General features: G+C 36.7%; 1 protein-coding gene across 1 annotated transcript in view; it reads right to left on the bottom strand.

The window, feature by feature from the left end:
• Nucleotides 1–16,990, bottom strand: part of COL21A1 (collagen type XXI alpha 1 chain) — a 124,372-nt gene that overhangs the window by 64,443 nt on the left and 42,939 nt on the right. The window contains exons 2-3 of the mRNA XM_053973621.1: nt 2,720–2,839; nt 282–833 (exon numbers count right to left, since the gene is read on the bottom strand). Of these exons, the coding sequence (XP_053829596.1) occupies nt 282–833; nt 2,720–2,839 (672 nt within the window). The remainder of the gene's footprint in view (nt 1–281; nt 834–2,719; nt 2,840–16,990) is intronic.

Below are 16,990 nucleotides of genomic sequence, written 5' to 3'. Positions count from 1 at the left end.
ATATTTTAGTGTTTTTAAACTTTATCAATGAAAAAAATTTGGGATTAGGGCAAAAGGATACATATTGAAATTAAACATATACTGTGTTAAACCACCATATCTTTCCCAAATATACATCTTTTAACATTTTGGAGGGAATTTCCACAACCAAGATCAAAAAGAAAGATCATAGTAAAGAGTATCAGGTCCCTTAGGTTATATTAATCATGCATTCTGCTTGTGAAATTAAAAAACATATGTACAGAACTATATTTTGCACATCTAAAATATTTTATACTCACCTTCACAGAGTTTCTGTTTTATAACTTCTTTAATTCTTGATATTGCAATATAGTCTTCAACATAAAATACATAAGTTGATGAAGGTTTATTGGCAATAGCTTTAAGTTCATCCTCCTCAATTTCTGAGCCAACACCAATTGCAAACAAAGTGATTTTATTTTTCCTTGCTTCTGCTGCTGCATCTTTGACTTCATCTTGGGATTTTCCATCAGTGAGAACCACTGCTATTTTTGTTAAAAATCGTGAAGATTTTGCAAAAAGATGGTCAAAGGCAAACTGAATAGCTCTTCCTGTTCTTGTATTTCCTCCCAGATAGTGTATGGACTCCATTTCTCTGATGAGATTCTCAGTGGATTCATGAGTTCCAAGGGGAATTTCAAGTACAGGGTAATCACTGTACTGGACAACTCCGACTTGAATAAACTTTGGCCCTATGTCAAAATTTCTTGTAATATTGACAAGCCAACTTTTGATTATTTCAAAGTTTTCTGGGCCAACACTGTAAGAGCCATCCAAAATAAAAACTAAATCTGCCGGAGCAGTTCTGCAACCTAAAAAAAAAAAAAAAAATTAATGAACACTTTCACTTTCTTCCTCCACAGTAAATGTTTTTCCTATCAATTAGTGCTTATATTAGGATCTATATTGACATATGCATTCCAGATGAAAAAAGAAATAGCAGAGTTCATCAGGGCAAACTTGTGTAAGATTATTTGTGTAAGCTACACAGATCCAACTTGGTACCTGAAAGCCATATAATTTTCTGGTTTTTACATTAGCACCAGAAACAACTATGAAAAATTCTGAAATTCAGTTCCTTAGCTGTCAATTGCATTCCATTCAATCAACAGAGAGAAATATATATTGGGTCTTTTCCTATCTCATTTGCAGAAATGATAAATATAAAAACTCCTTTTTGTTAGCAAACCAAACACACTGCAGAGGAAGGCTATACCCTGAATACTCCAGAATTGCTTTACAAATACCTTTTAATTGACTTCAGATATTGCTATATGGCATTTACAGAACTAGTATTATAAAATCCTGAGTTTCAATTGGATGTTGCTTGTAGCATATTCTGATTTTTACAGAAGTATTCAGTGAATGAGCTCAACCTCCAGAATATAGAATCACATAAGCATTTAATAACTACGGTGTAACTGCATGATGACTTAGGCATGGATTCAGTACTCCTAGCTGTAGTCATAAACTTAGTTTTTAGACTAAGTTGCCGACAACAGGTCATGGACAGGCATAAGAATTTCCACAGGAAAGTCCTTCCATGCTACATGCCCATTCTCAGATAGAGGGTGTAACTTTCTAAAGGAGGGAATCCCCTTCCATTGACTGTGAAAGAGGTTTGATAACTGACACATGAGGAGCCAAGGACATGGCCAAAAGCAGGAGGGATTATTTTGATCTCATGGCACATGAGGTCATGAGGCTTACTGTCCTTTTGTTTTCTGAAAGTCTGCAGCTCCACCACAGGAAGGAGAGCTTTGCCTTACCCTGAAATCTGCCTACGGACACTTCTGGTCAAGACAAGATTTCACCTTCCTTGAAAGCAAGTGAGCACAATCTCTGGAGAAATGATTTTGCAATGCAGGTGGTGGTGACGAGAAACGACACTGGGAGAAGGAGCAAAGAGCACAGTGGTCCAAGGATATGAATTACAGAGTAATTTCAATTGGGAGGGACTCATTATCATTAGACTCTGCTAAAAGCAGAGTATTAATTTTGGTGGAAACTCCTAGACCAGGTAGACTGAAAATAAAAAGCCTTTCTAAAGATTAAAAGGAATTTTATGGGCTTTGTTCTAAAATACTCAAAATTGCTGGATGAGAGCAAAACTAGAGGAAAAATATTTACCCTGGAAGTATCATTGTGGCTAGAGGCAAGTCTTCTACACTTTTTTTATTCAGTCACATTGTCTTTAAGAAAGCTATTTTGCTTTCATGCTTTCTTTTCTATAAAGCAGATTTAGAGTATTAAAATGGTTAGGTGGGGTTTGAGATGCTAATTTTGAAGAATGTGCAAGAAGGTATGTCCCAGAACTGGAGTTAGCTTTCTTTCACAGAACTTTTATAACATAACATAGTGTTATGTTCCTCACATAACACTAAGCTATTCAGAACATGACTTCTGAAGCAATGAAAATACAAATACTCCAGACTCAATTTTAAATCAAGACTGAAGCTTTACAGTACCACCTGACACCTCGGGCATTTCCAAGACACAAATAAAGACATTCCCTTCCTAATGAAGAAGTAAGATGTTTAAGCTATTTTTCACATATCACCAGATTTTCACCTGGAAAATTATATTAGAATAAAATCACCATCAGCAGAAGGGCACATGTGAACACCAAAATGGACACTAAAAATTTGAGGCATGCTTTGAAGTTGCACTTATCTGAAATGCAAAAATTAAGACCTACTTGCTCTTGTTTCGCCATCTTCAGCTGAGATATAATCATGAAGTAGCAGAACTAACAGCATCTGAAAAAATATTACAATCTGTGCCATGTGTATTTTATTCTCAAGGTCTTGATACAAAACTAGATGGGAAAAAATGAAAAGAAAATACAGTGTTATTATATTACAAAAAAATTCCAAGCTTCTGCAGTTTAAAAACTGTGTCGGAGGAACATCTCTGAATTGAATCTGTAAGACTAGACATGGCCACCCTGCAATGAACCATTGACTCAAAAAGCATCAGTCATGTAAGCCCAAAACTGAGATTCTAAATTCAACAACACTCACCAGCCTTTTTACAGAAGCTCAGTTTTCACCAAGGTGGATTTATACACTTCTCCTGCTAGGCACATTCACAAGTAGGTTATATCCCTAGTCACACTTGTCCAAACACTAGCCCTCTATCCCACTCTGTAGCCATTACCAAAAGACATTACCAAAAGATCCAAAATATGGCAAGTGTTTATGTATCAGGCACTGGTGGCGAGGTGCTACTTCAGTCTCAGCCCCACACCTGACTATTTCAGGGAGTCCTCTACACCAGGACTGAGACTGACACCAGCAGTCAGGGTCTCAGCAAGCCCCAGCCCTTCCCCAGCAGAGCCAAGCCCTGCAGACAGTGTATTGCAACACCCAAGATGACATACATCTTCAACTTTTGATTTTTTTTTTCCTCTGTTTATGTCTCCTTTGCTATCATGGTTTATGAACTATAACCCACTGTCAAGCAAACATGCAATTTTAGTCTCATATTGCTGTTAAAAATATTATTTGACTAATTTATTTTAATTAAGAAATATTTATTCATTATGTTTATTATGTTTATTGAAAAAAAGGTGCCATAATGGTAAAAGATGCATTTTTGGACTACTGTATTAGAGATCCATTAATTTCAAGACTATGAAAGAAAGTATACTGAGTCTCTTTTTTATCCTCTCATCTCATCCTTCAATGTAAAAAGCAATTTTCAGGGTGAATTAATTTCACTGCAGAGCAGTCAACTTCCAGGAAATTCTACTCCCACCTAATGTAATTCCCCAAAGTTAATAAAGAAAAACTATAATTAGTCTGCTATTAAATCTCTCCTTCAGATTACAGATAATTGCAAGGTATAGCCATATTTTGTTATTCATATTACCTTGTCAGAATGTAAGAAATCAGACACACCTTGCAGTCTATGGGACAGGACATAAGATCCAGAACTTTTCCAGTTCTGCTACACAAATACTGGGTTATTACCTTCATTCAAACAGATTACGTAGCAGTTTTTTATTCCAGTTATTTGAAAAAGGATCTATTTTAAACTATGAAACTGTGTATAACTATTAGGATTATAATACATAAAAAAAAATATTACCATAGTAGAGGTAGACAATTTACATAGATTATTTGGTTTGTTGGTGGTTTGTACAATTGATCATTCTAAAATTTCTTCCAGTCTTTTCTGTGGCAAGGTTTTACTGTGGGGTAAAACATGTCTCTCATGAGCCCAATTTGAGCAATAGCAAAAAATAACACATGAAATTAAGTCTGTGTGGGAAGTTGCAGGTGCCTGAAGGACAACTGCATGCTTTTAGAATATCAGAAAAATGTCAGCCTATAACTGAAAAAAAACCCAGATAGACTACAATAGAGAGAGCTGATATACATATAAAAAGGCACAGGGCTGACCCTTAAAAACTATAAAATCCTTTTGATTCTTCCCACCAACCCAAAATAAACCAAAAAAACAAATGATAAAGAATAGTTCTGAAAAAGAAGATTGAACAAAATAGCACATTAACTAATTACAAAATAGAACATTAACTAAGTTTTGCTGTGATTGTCTAAATGGCTACTTATGTAACACCCACAGAATTTATGTAAAAAGAAAATAGAAAGCAGGCAACTTAGTGATTTCACTGTTATCAGTCTTCACTAAAAAGTGAGTACAGGGCCAGCTACCATAAATGATGTAACTTTTTAATGAAATTAAAACAGCACACTAAATTAAGAAAAAAATTGTTTTAACAACACACTGCCTTGAATGCAAACTGAATGTGCTCTGTGTCATGAGCACAGATATTTCAGGTCAGGTGCAGACACTGGGATCCTACTCACTGGCACTGCTCTCCTTTCACCAACCCTGCAGAAACCACACATGCCTTCCTTCAACTGCACCACGCCCTTTCATCTCTGCTCATCCTTCAGCAAGCACTTACCCACTGCTGCCTGCAGGGATGAGCCTCCCAGATCTGCAGCAATGAGAGAAGCTGCAGAAAAGAGGTAGATGCTCAGAAGGGGAAGGGGAAAGCAGGGGCCTGCAAGGAAGCTCTGTGCCTCTGGGGAAGGAGCTGCTCCACAGAAACACTAATACTGCATCCTGGGAGAGGTACATGGGAAAGCAGCATTTGCTGGCTGTCCTGGGGTACAGAGAGGCCTCAGGAATGCTACAGCAGCCTTCAGTGTATGTCTTTAATGTTGAAAAACATCACATCACAGCAAGATTTCTTTTGGTGAAAACCATGGTCCAACTTATACTTCTTAAAAGGAATCAGTAAAATAATTGTCAAAACAAGCTTATCTGATTCACAGAACCAAACTGTATTCCCTTGACAGATCATCTTTTCCATTTGTGAGAATCCTCTATTTCATTTTCAACAAAGCCTGTACTTGAGAACTTCATTTTAAGTATAAACCAAAATAAATGTTTAGTAGGCCAAAATGGACTTATTAACAGAAAACAAAATTAAAAGGATAAAACCAGAGTTTAAGCAACCAGATGATGAGGATTCCAATGCTCAATTTACCAGAAAGAAAATAATATTATAGCACTACACTTTTAGAGATGCCAAACCAGCAACTCCAGAGACCTAGCTGCTGTATCTTGTCAACACATTAGTTATTAAACAGGCAACAAAAGTGTACTTGAAACTTACAGAAACACCAGCAATTCAGGAATGAATATTTTAAATAAAACGTTTGGCCTCTGTCTTTTGCCAAATTTTCCCTAGTTATTAGTTTAGTGGTTGTACTAAACATAACCAGGAAAACACATAGAACTGCTTTCCCACTTCTCAGTTATACCAAACCACCTTTAACATATGGAAGTTGATGTAGGAGAAATTCATACAGGGTTACTAAATAAATACACAGATGTTGCATCCAACTCAAGTAAAGGGTGGCAGACATTATTAGTGGAGAAATAGCACATGTGTTACTGTATTTTTCAAGGCATCCTCATAGTTGTTTACTTTTTCCACTTTAAAAGGGACAGAGCCCCGCAACCAACACCAGGCTTTGATGTATAGGGTGGCAGGAGCAAACCTTTGGCTATCTCCCAGCTCCACCAAATTGTTTGTTTAAATTAAAGCCACAAGATTTAATGAGGTATTAAGTGAGACAGGATACTGGGTTGGGTGGACCTTTAGTGTGACTCATTACGGCCATTCTTTCCACTGTATGCTTTTTATCTCAGTATTTTATATGCCAGTTTGATAGCAAAAGGGATGTTAGAGTGAATGGAGACAGTCCTCTAAGGAAAACTGCCTATCTCAGACAGAGGGAAAACAAACAGCTTATGTAAAGGCTTTTGCTCTGAGCTCCCAAAATGAGGGGCTGTAGAGCATACACAATATATCTGAGTGATTTGAATCAAGACTCAGGCAAATTTCTCTGCATCTGAGAGTACACAAAAGGTGAGGTCCTAGCAGGGCTACTAAACATCAGACCCTTGTACCAATGGGGTAGTAGTGTAAGACCCAGTTCTCTGGGTAGAGTTCACAAAGTATTATTTCTGTCTTCAGCAAAGGTAGGAGAGAAAGGTGGCACAATAAAACCTGGCTGCATCAGCCCATACCCTGTGAGGGCATGGTCAGAGACAGGTGATAGCCTCCCCCATGCCCATTCACTGTTTGTTGTGCACAGGAGGAAAACTCAATGAAGTTTGGAAACCAGTGACACAGCAACTCACCCACATGCTGTCATTGTAGGCAGACTTAATCAACTGGACAGTTCCTGCAACTTATTTCTTGCATTCTTCTGAGCAGTGCAATTTTGCTATGCAGCAGCATTTGCACCAACAGGGCCACTGAACTCTGCTGACTGGGAAGGTAATGGAACTCAGGTTTCCTGTACAGTGGAAATGTGGTACAGCCATTACTGAAACCAACAGCTTCTACTTGATTTTCAAACTAATTCAAGACTGTCAGTGAGTGTGATGGCAAAGGCACGCAATTCCCAGAACAGCTTTGCTGCACAGAAGTGCACAGAGGTTCAAATGACATCTCCTCTGCATGCACAGCAGAATAATTTCACATCAAATTTAAGTTTTCAGGAGAAAATGTATGCATCTAAGCAGGTTAGACAGTATTTCCATCTTGCATTTATGATGCCTAAAAGCAGCACCTTCTATATCTCAAAGGGCAGTTTATTGATGCAGTCTTTCCATAGCAATTTTTCCAGTGCCCAGACAAATATATAATTTTATTCTTTCCATGAATACTCTCTGAGGAAACTTTCCATTTAGAGAAATTTGTAATCTTATAGAATCAAAAATATTTGCTCTCCAGTGCAGTTTTGTCACTATTCAAATTCATAGAGAGAGATTTCTCTGAAAACCCTGGCCTCTCTGCTGCATGAAGATTTCTTGCTGAAGAACTACACTGAAAGGAAGAGTTTCTTCCTTCACTTCTTCCCACTGCTAGTTACTGCCTAAGAAGAAAGTCAGGGAGGGTATAGTTTTAACCTTTTCCAGCATTCTGAGAAAATAACCAGACTAAAGGTTATATATATTAGCAAGCTTTCCAAGAATAAGTTAACACTTCTCTCATATTACATCACTGTGTAAACCTCTCATAATTCAGCTAGAGATCATTATGTTTGGCATAAAAAGGACAAGTTTGAAGACATTAAAACAATAATGACTGAAAGGACATACAGAAGATTCTTTGCATTTTCAAAATTTACTCAATATTACAGGAACTGTGCAGCAAGAAAAAGGAACTTCGAAATCCTGATTAATATGCATTAAATAATGTGGAAAAGTAATGCAATATTTCATCACCACCTTTTTATATTTGCTCCCTTCCATTTTAATGGGATTTGCAAATAAAATGTTAGGGTAATTTACATTTAGCTATTTATTTCTATCTCTAACTAATATTACCAGTCCTATACATTCAAAAAGTCTACGAGCCTATTCTAAGTCAGTTTCTTTCATTAAGTAATTCATCTGAATCTGTATTTATTTTCACTTGGATTTCAGTCCCATTCTGCATTCATGTTTTCCACATATTGTTCCTATCCATTTGTTTGTCTTGGTGGGCACAACTGATGAGGTTGTTATACTTGCAAACATTTAAAATAACACCATTTCCTGGGAAGGGTGAGGCTGTAAAGACAAAATTAATTTAAGCTTGGTTTGAACATACATACATATACAAGATTGCCTATAAATAGATAAAATCTCCAAAAGTGACAAGTACACCAGTATCCCTCATATCATTTCTTTCTGTTTCTATTTTGGAACAAAAGATTTTGGCATAATCAGCAGTATAACAACATTTAAGCCAGGAGTTTTCTACAGCATTGAACATATGATTAAGGATGTGGTTTTATTAAGAGGAGTCAAGAAAGAAAATTATGTGTTTAAGTTACACATATTATGAGTTTTCTTTGTGTTTTTTAATAGTAAGTACTAGTGCAACAAGGATAAAAAGCTGTTATAAAATGGTTCAATTCAGGCTAATTCTTAGCTGTACTAAGTCTATATATGAATACATGGCTATATAAAGTACACACAGCGCACAGTTTCAGATATTTTATTTCCTAACCCTGAAATCGAGCGGAAAGCAATGCCTGGACTACCTTGAAAAGAAAAGCATAATGCAGGCATTGCTTGGGCCACCTGATCCATTTCCACTACCTTTGCTATCTCTTTTAACAATAAGAAAGGTTAAGAGGTGTAGTTTTGTTTGTTTTCCCCCTACAAATCTAAAGCCTACCTGGCAGACAGACTAAAAACAGAGATCTCCTAAAGGAACTGGAGAAACACATGGAAAATTGAGAAGGGATGCAAAGACCTCTTGCTCAAGTCCACAGCTGCAGCAATGAGAGCTGTGCAGAGTTAATGGCAAAGCAACTGAGTTAGCTGAAGATCCAAGCATGTAAAGAACATGAAGACCTCAGAGAAACAATAGCATCACATCTCATCTGCATTTTCAGAAATCAATCTTATCTGCCTCTGCACATACATCAAGTACACATAGCATGGTTTGTTGTGCTGTTTAAATGTTATTTTGTATTTCTCCCTCAAAAGTCAGAAAAGGTAACTACTACTTCAAGATGATGTTTGATATTTCAATTATGTGTGCCACAGATACAATTTAAATCTCTCATTAAGAATAGCTGACTTAATAGTCAAGAAAGTACTGCCAAAACTACTGATAAAGCAAACCACTTCAATCTTCATTCCAGAGCTTCATTCCCACATGTTAGGGAAAGGTAAGAAAAAAATTCAGTGGACCAGTAGTTTAAATGCAATCATTCTCCAATATGAATACAACTCCTATTATTAGAGGCATTCAATACAAACAAAATAAACTCACAGGAATTAGTACTACATGCTAAGATTACACTTCATATTTGTAGCTTTGATATATATATGATGTATAAAGTATTATGCAGATTATATAAAGGTGCAGAGACGATTAAAGAATTCATCATCTTCTCAGCAGATTTTGAAAATAAGGTTTTGTATCAATTTTGTAAAGGCTTTAGACCAAGTTCCATGCTAAACATTGAAGACTAAAGCAAGCAGTTGATACATATTATAACTCAAGTAAGACTATACATATTTTTGAAAGCAAATAATGCTCTTAAATTAGATGGGCTGACTAGTTTGTTTTCATATGATTCAGTAAAGCACACAAACCTACATGTTCCTCCAGTCTACAGCAGAGACAATTTGGATTCATGCTCCAACATCTGAAGTCACAGAAGACTTGTATTTTTAAATCAAATTTATTCTGGCACTTCGTACTTTGTTGGATTTATTCCCACTCCAAGAGGATGCTGTGCCAGGACCTGGCAATAAGTTATTATGGGTTATAGAAAAAGGAGCTTACCACAGCATTTGAGCTACTGGACTGATACACAACTGACTAGGAAACAATATAGGATGGGCAACTTAAGGAAGTAACCACACTTGGCAGCTCAGATTTCTGGCTGCAACAAAATAATTTGAAGTCTCCCTGGAAACCATGATTTAATCCTGTCTGTGAAAAGCCTGTGCTGTTACTTCTCTCTTATCAAGCATCTTGAGATTCCACAGAACTTTCCCTCCTTGGATGGACCCAAGAAAAACAAAACAGCTAATCAACAGGATAAAATCTGACACTCAAATGAAATTAACCTTGCATATGATCTACATAAGAAATGTTTCAACCAACTCCTAGAGGAAATCTCAAAGTTCAAATTTTGACTGTGCACGTGTATAAGTAACAATGTTACCAAACAGGGAAAGAGAAAAAAATTAATACAAATTACAACCTGGTGCAATAGTTTGGGAGAACATTTTGTTCGCACTAAGGAATTTAGAGTTCATTTGGGCCAGTGACAAGAGAAGTAATCATTGGGGCAAATAATGAAAAAAACTAGAAATTATATAAAGTAATTATATATAATTACATAAAATTATGTATCATTTAGCAGTGAAACCACTATAGAAATCTGTTTAAGTCTAAGAGAAAAGTACAACAATCTCTAACAATGAGTGCTGATAAAAAGAGTCATAAAGGCAACATAAAAATGGAATCAATCCAAGTAAGAGCTCCTAATGCAATTAAAAGACTACTTTTGGATCATGCCCATTTGACAAGAGATACACAGAATTGCTCATCAGTTACTGCTGTGGTCTCAAAGTCCTCAGAAAAGCAAGACAGTTGAGGACCTAAACATAGTCAGCGCTACCAGATTCAACTATGTGAGACACATTTCTGCTAATAGCTCCTCACCCATTTCTTTTTTTTTCCATTACATTTTTCTTTTCATCTTTTTACTTTAGTTCTACACTTTTAAAAAGGGAGGGTAAGGTTGGCTTAGCTAACATGTTATTTGCAATGTGATGACTGCAACATTTGCCATGAAAACAAGAGAGATGCAGTGAGACATACATAAGAGGGGATTTAAAATAAGTTTACTGTGTAAAGAAAAGAATAAGTCTGCAGGCTTTGTTTGCCTCCTGCAAGTAAGGACCAGAATAAGAAATAGAAATTAAATTTTTCAGTCTTCTTATCTTTTTCTTCTATTCCTTTCTCTTATTCATCCTCCAAACAGGCTTGGATTCCAGCAGCAAGCCCACTAGAGAAATTCATTGTCTGTTTCCACAAATTATAAATTATGCTATTATTTGTTTTAGTATAAGTAATGTCAAAGACTGGAGAGGATAAGAATAATGCTGTGGATGCCTGCTTTAGCCAAAGGCATCAAAACTTCCTTTGAAAGCCTAGTCCTTTGCAATTCTTTAATTGTCCTCTCCTTTTTTTAATCTCTGGGAAAAAGTCAATTAAAAGCAAATCAGACTAATCTTTAAAAAAAATCCATAGCCACAGGAAAGGATGATTAAACTATCTGTTCAAGCTTCAAAATCTAATGTTGTTGTTTTACACTATAGAATGAATGGATGTTTATTCCATTTAATGTAGTACTTTAGACTATATATAAAGGTATCGTGAAATAGACTGCCCTCTAAAACATTTGATTATCTGTTAGTATTTTACCAATATACAAATTCACTGACATCAATCCAGGAAGAATCATATAAGATGAATAGGTAAAAAGGATTTTTAGGTTTTCCAATTCTATTGTTTTTAAATGATAGGATTCTATTTACTTAGTCCTGTTTTCACTGAAAATATTGACAATTCAATCAAAGGAGGTTGTGATGGCTGAAGAAATGGAAATAGTTGAAATTCTAGAGGAATTTAGGACCTGAACTAGTAAAACTTTGAAAGAATTACAGTTGTATTCAGTGGAGCTAAATCAAATCCTTAAGATTTTTAACTGTTTTTTTGAGGGAAGAAAAAAGAACTTTAGCACATGCATACTCAAAGGGCAAAACAAACATTTGCTGTTTCAAGTATATCCAAAATTTGGTACTTTGAGAAATACTCACATTTCCAGAAAAGTATGATCCCAAGCAAAAATTAAAACCATGCAGGACTTATACACCCAGCTGCTTTACACCTGCAAAAAGACTAAAGATTTTCCAGCAAGTAATCCAGCTTACTTTCTTTGAACTGTAATGACTCTTACAGCCTATGTAGACAATTATTTCTATTACTTTTATAAAGTATAAAATTCCTTCCTACTCCTACCTACGGTTACCAAGCAACTAAGGACAAAGTAGCTGCAGAGCTGAGCAACAAATAAATGGACAAGCTGCATCCAGAAGGCTTAGCAAAGATGCAGGATGGACAGCAGTCCTGCACTATACAGCCCTGTCTCTGGGTACTCCTCCTGTAGAAGATTCCTGTGTATTTCTCTGTTTTCACCTTAAAAAAGATAAAAAGCATTAAGAAAAAATAAGAAGTAAGCCAGCAGATACCATACAAAGTTCTCCCTGGCTGTTGGAAATCACTTTCTCACATAGAAAAAACACCGATATTTCCCAATGTTCCAGGCAAGCAGCTCAAAAGGGAGCTGTTTTTTATTTCAGCGTGCTTGTTATTGTAAGATCCCAGATTAATTCCCTATTTCTACTTAAAAGCCCTCTACTTCTGTGGTGGGATGACCCCAGCTAGAGGCCAGGTGCTCACCAAAGCTGCTCTATCACTCTCCACCACAGCTGGAAGGAAGAAAGAAAATACAACCAAGGGCTAATGGGTTGAGATGAGGTTGGGGGAGATCACTACCAGTTGCCATCACAGTCAAAACAGACTCTACTAGGAGAATTTTTTTTTAATTTATCACCAATCATATCAGAGTAGGATCACAAGAAATAAAAGCATATCTTAAAAACACCTTCCCCACAGCCCTTCCTTCTTTCCAGCCTCAACTTTAGTCATAAATTCTCTACTTCCTTCTCCCAGCAGCACAGGGGGATGGGGAATAGGGGTTGCAATCAGTTCATCACACGTTTTCTCTGTTGTTTTCAGGGGAAGACTCCCATGCTCTGGCATGGCGTCCCTCCATGGGATACAGTGCTCCAGAAACTCCTCCAAGATGAGTCCTTTGCACATGCTAAAATTCTTCATTAACTGCTCCAGTGAGTCCCTTGTGGGGTCACAAGTCCTGCCAGGAGTTTGCTCCAGCGCAGGCTTCCCACAGGGTCACAGACTTCTTCAGGCATCCACCTGCTCCAGAGTGGGGTCCTCCAGGAGGGTGGATCTCTGCACCCTCATCCTCCATGGGCTGCCTCACCATGGTCTTGGCCATGGGCTACAAGGGAATCTCTGCTCTGGCAGCTGGAGCACCTCGTGCCCCCTCTGCACTGACCCTGGTGTCTGCAGAGCTGTTCCTCTCACATGTGCTCACTCCTCTCTCTGGCTCCAGTTGCCATTCCATAGTTTTTTTTCTTCTTCTTAACTAAATTTTCTCAGAGGCACTAGCACCATCAGTGATGGGCTCAGCCTTGGCCAACAGCAACTGCAGATTCATCTTGAAGCTGGCTGGCATTGACCCTGTAGATCCAGAAGAAGCTTCTGGCAGCTTCTCAGAGAAGCCACCACAGAACCCCCACTGATATCAAAACCTGGCCACGCAAAACCAATACAACTTCACACATCCAAACATTCTGCTCTGTTTTGTCTTGGAGCAACAGTGCATAATGAGGTGATTATCTACGGAATAGTAAGACCAAAAAAAAAAAAAAAAACATTGCTGAAGTAACCTACATAGAATAAATTGATGACAATTTTTATTCTGGATGATCTAGGAAGTGCTGCTTTTTTTTTTAGATATCCCTCAGTGTCTGCTAGTAAACCTGTTTCCGATTAGTTAAAGAATGTCCTTTAAGAAAGTAATTTAGCTCCTTGTGGGGGTGTCAGCATTGCTACAGGTCACTGAGAGAGAACTTAGAGGAAGGTCAGATGTCTGAAGGACACTGGAGTACTCTTGGGGTATGGAGAGTGAGGGTGCAGAAGCTGCATGCAGTCCTGGTCAGTACTGTCTTGGGACTGGGGGAATCTTAAGTGGGAGTGCAACCCTAAATCTCCAGGATATTGTGAGAACTACCTTCAAGGCTGAGAGTCGTTTGGTTTTACAATAACAACAGACAGGGCCATGCAAGTTTGCTCTGCACTTGCAAGTTCTTAGAAATCTCAATGTTGAAAACTGCAGAAAATAACTTCTCTGCCATTGCAGGCAATTCTCTACAAACTGGCACTGCAAGGATGAAGTGGGGGTGGAAGGTTGCATCCTGTTCAATCTTGCTAGCTTACTCATGGGAAGAAGGCAAATTCCTTCCTCCCACTCTACATCCATGAAAAATCTTCAACATATGGGTTAGAGAGTCGTCTGGCCCCCAGGCCATGAGACTTACTACTACACTCAGCAGTGATCCCAAACAGTCATAAGCACTCATCACCCACATATCTCTTAGGTTCCCACCAGGGAAACAAAATAAATCAGGCACTTTTCTCCCTCTTTTGAGCAACAGTTAAATATTATTTACCAGAAGACCTACCACAGACTATTCTGAGAGATTATGTATTTTAATATATGGGTTATATATTATAATCCATACAGTAAATAGCCAAAGACTTTCCCTTAAGGACATGGTTTAAAAGTCAACATAGTAATGGTGCTGGGTTGGCAGTTGGACTTGATGTTCTTAAAAGTCTTTTCCAGCCTTAAGAATTTTATGATTCTATTCTGTCTCCTTCATGCCATTCCACTTTCATGTTCAAGAGAACAGTACAAACAGTTCTGCTTTTTGCTTCTTTTTGACATGAAGGGTCCTATAATTTCTTAATAATTCAAGAGTGTCACATTTCTGAATCAGCCAACTGGACTTAAATTAGCCACTGGTGAATTAAATGGCCAGTAGAGGTTAGAGCAGTATAGGGAACATTTTTTCTTTCAAAAACACTGATTAATTTTCCGAAGTAGTTCGCGTATCTCAAAATGTACAAGACATGAGTAACTTATTTTCCATAGAGTCCATTAAGAAGTGTCACCAATGTCACCAATGTAGTTTGCAAAAGGATGAATAAAGCAACATAGCACACTTACTAGGACCTATAGCAAGTTGCTTACCCAGTATATTGATGGTAACAGACAGGCCTGAACAAAGTATAGGTCATGCTTTCTTGCATAACCAGGTGTACAACTTGGCTTTCAGAGGAATACCACAAATTTAAAAAAAACAGATTTTATATTATCATAAGTTTTAATACAAAGTTTAAAAAAAAAGTGAAAGGAATATATTATTATTTGTGCCAGAAATTTGACATTTCAAAATATGCCAAATGCATTTTCAGTCATATTCCAGAGCTATTCCACTTGAGATGAGCTTTTCTTTTTTAATATCAAACTCATGCTCTTCAAAAAGTGGTTGATTTCATGTTGGTTTGTTTGCTTGTTTGTTTAAAAAGATTAATTTATATACAAGAGGAATACATATTGAGCATCACTTACAGCACTTCAGAGCGAACACTTGTAGTGTTTCTAGGGTTTATTGTGGCACTTGAAGCTAAGGATTATACAGTTGGGCAAAAGCACTATGCACACAGTCTTAGTGACCTCATATAAAGACCAGAGAGACAGAGAGACACTTCTCCAGTTCTGCTCAGAGACAGCCTGAAAGGGAAAATCCTAAGGAAGCTGTTAAGTGTGCTATTGGCTATAGCCAATAAAAATGTTACCTTACCTCTGCCAAAAAAATATAGAGAATTTTTTACAGAATTTAATTCTAAGGAAGAGATAGACAAATTTGTTTTTAATAAAGTATGTTATTGTCTACATTCTGCACTAAAGTATAAAAAATATGAAAACTTTAACACGGACATGTAAAAATAACTATAGCATTTACCTACAAGCTGTAAAACTAACATCTGTAGGTTTAGACAAAACCAAGTATTGTACAGAATGTTTCTTCAACTTAAAATAACTGGAGAGACTGCAGTTTCCACTCAAAACAAACAAACAAAAAAAAGAATAGTGATCTCAATGGATCATAAAATCTGCACCTGGACTGTAATTTGTTGCCTTAAGGGCTAAATAAACAAAGCATTGTCTGTACAACTGGGCCTGCAAACAAAATAGATCAAGAAGTCATCAAAATAAATAAGCATACACGTTAAATCATATAACTTGAAACTTTAAATACCAGCTATTCTATTTCCAGTTACAGAATGATATGCAATGCTCAAACCTCCACCAAACATTGCTTTTCATGTAAAAGAAACAAAAATAAGTATTCTTTGAAATTCTATTCCTCCAATTTTGATAATATGTTTACAAAATACAAAGCTACTGAAATATTGAATTCTATGAGAATGCTAACTTAATTCATCCAGGGTTATTTTATAGAAGTCATATTTGCCACTGCAAAAATGGTGGTACTTGCAGGTACTTTGAGACCTCAATTATGTAAGTGGTGTGTGAATTCTAAATAATCCACACAATGAGCTAATAATTTCATATGGTTATTTACAATCTCATTTTATATAATGGTCATCTCCATTAAAAAAAATGGTTTTTTTGGAGGAATCTTTGGTATAGTATCAAGAGCCAAAGATGGTGTGTATAGTATCATATACTATTCTCTTACTTAAACTATAAGAAATAGATCCAACTCTTACTAAAATGGATTTTCTTGTCTCTAAGCCTCATTTCAAAATGTGTGATTACATTCTTGGTTCTTATTTGGGCTATATAATTCATGAGAATTCACACAATTTAGCTATAATTTAGCCACAACAACTAGCAACTCTATTATAATACATAAGCATTGCTTTATATTTTAGCTCTTTAAAATCAAATACTGTCGTGTATGTTTTGGAATCAACTTGTTGAAGATGAACTCTATATATGTCCATGATAATTGGTTCTCAGATAGTATTAAAGGAGCAAAAAGTGCATATACAAATACAGAAAGCCAGTTTCTTTTCAGCAATATTGTTAAGCTTCCGTGAAAACAAAAATAGATTGAAAATATCAACTAGTGAAAAAGGTGTAAGCAACAAAAACTAGAAAATAACTACTTCATGGAAAAAGTACAAAAATGTCTGTGTCACAAAAGGACATAGGAG

The sequence above is a fragment of the Vidua macroura genome, chromosome 3 (assembly GCF_024509145.1).
Source record: "Vidua macroura isolate BioBank_ID:100142 chromosome 3, ASM2450914v1, whole genome shotgun sequence".
NCBI lineage: Eukaryota > Metazoa > Chordata > Aves > Passeriformes > Viduidae > Vidua > Vidua macroura.
The sequence above is the reverse complement of the archived record's forward strand: the minus strand, read 5'-3'. Positions and strand labels throughout refer to the sequence as shown.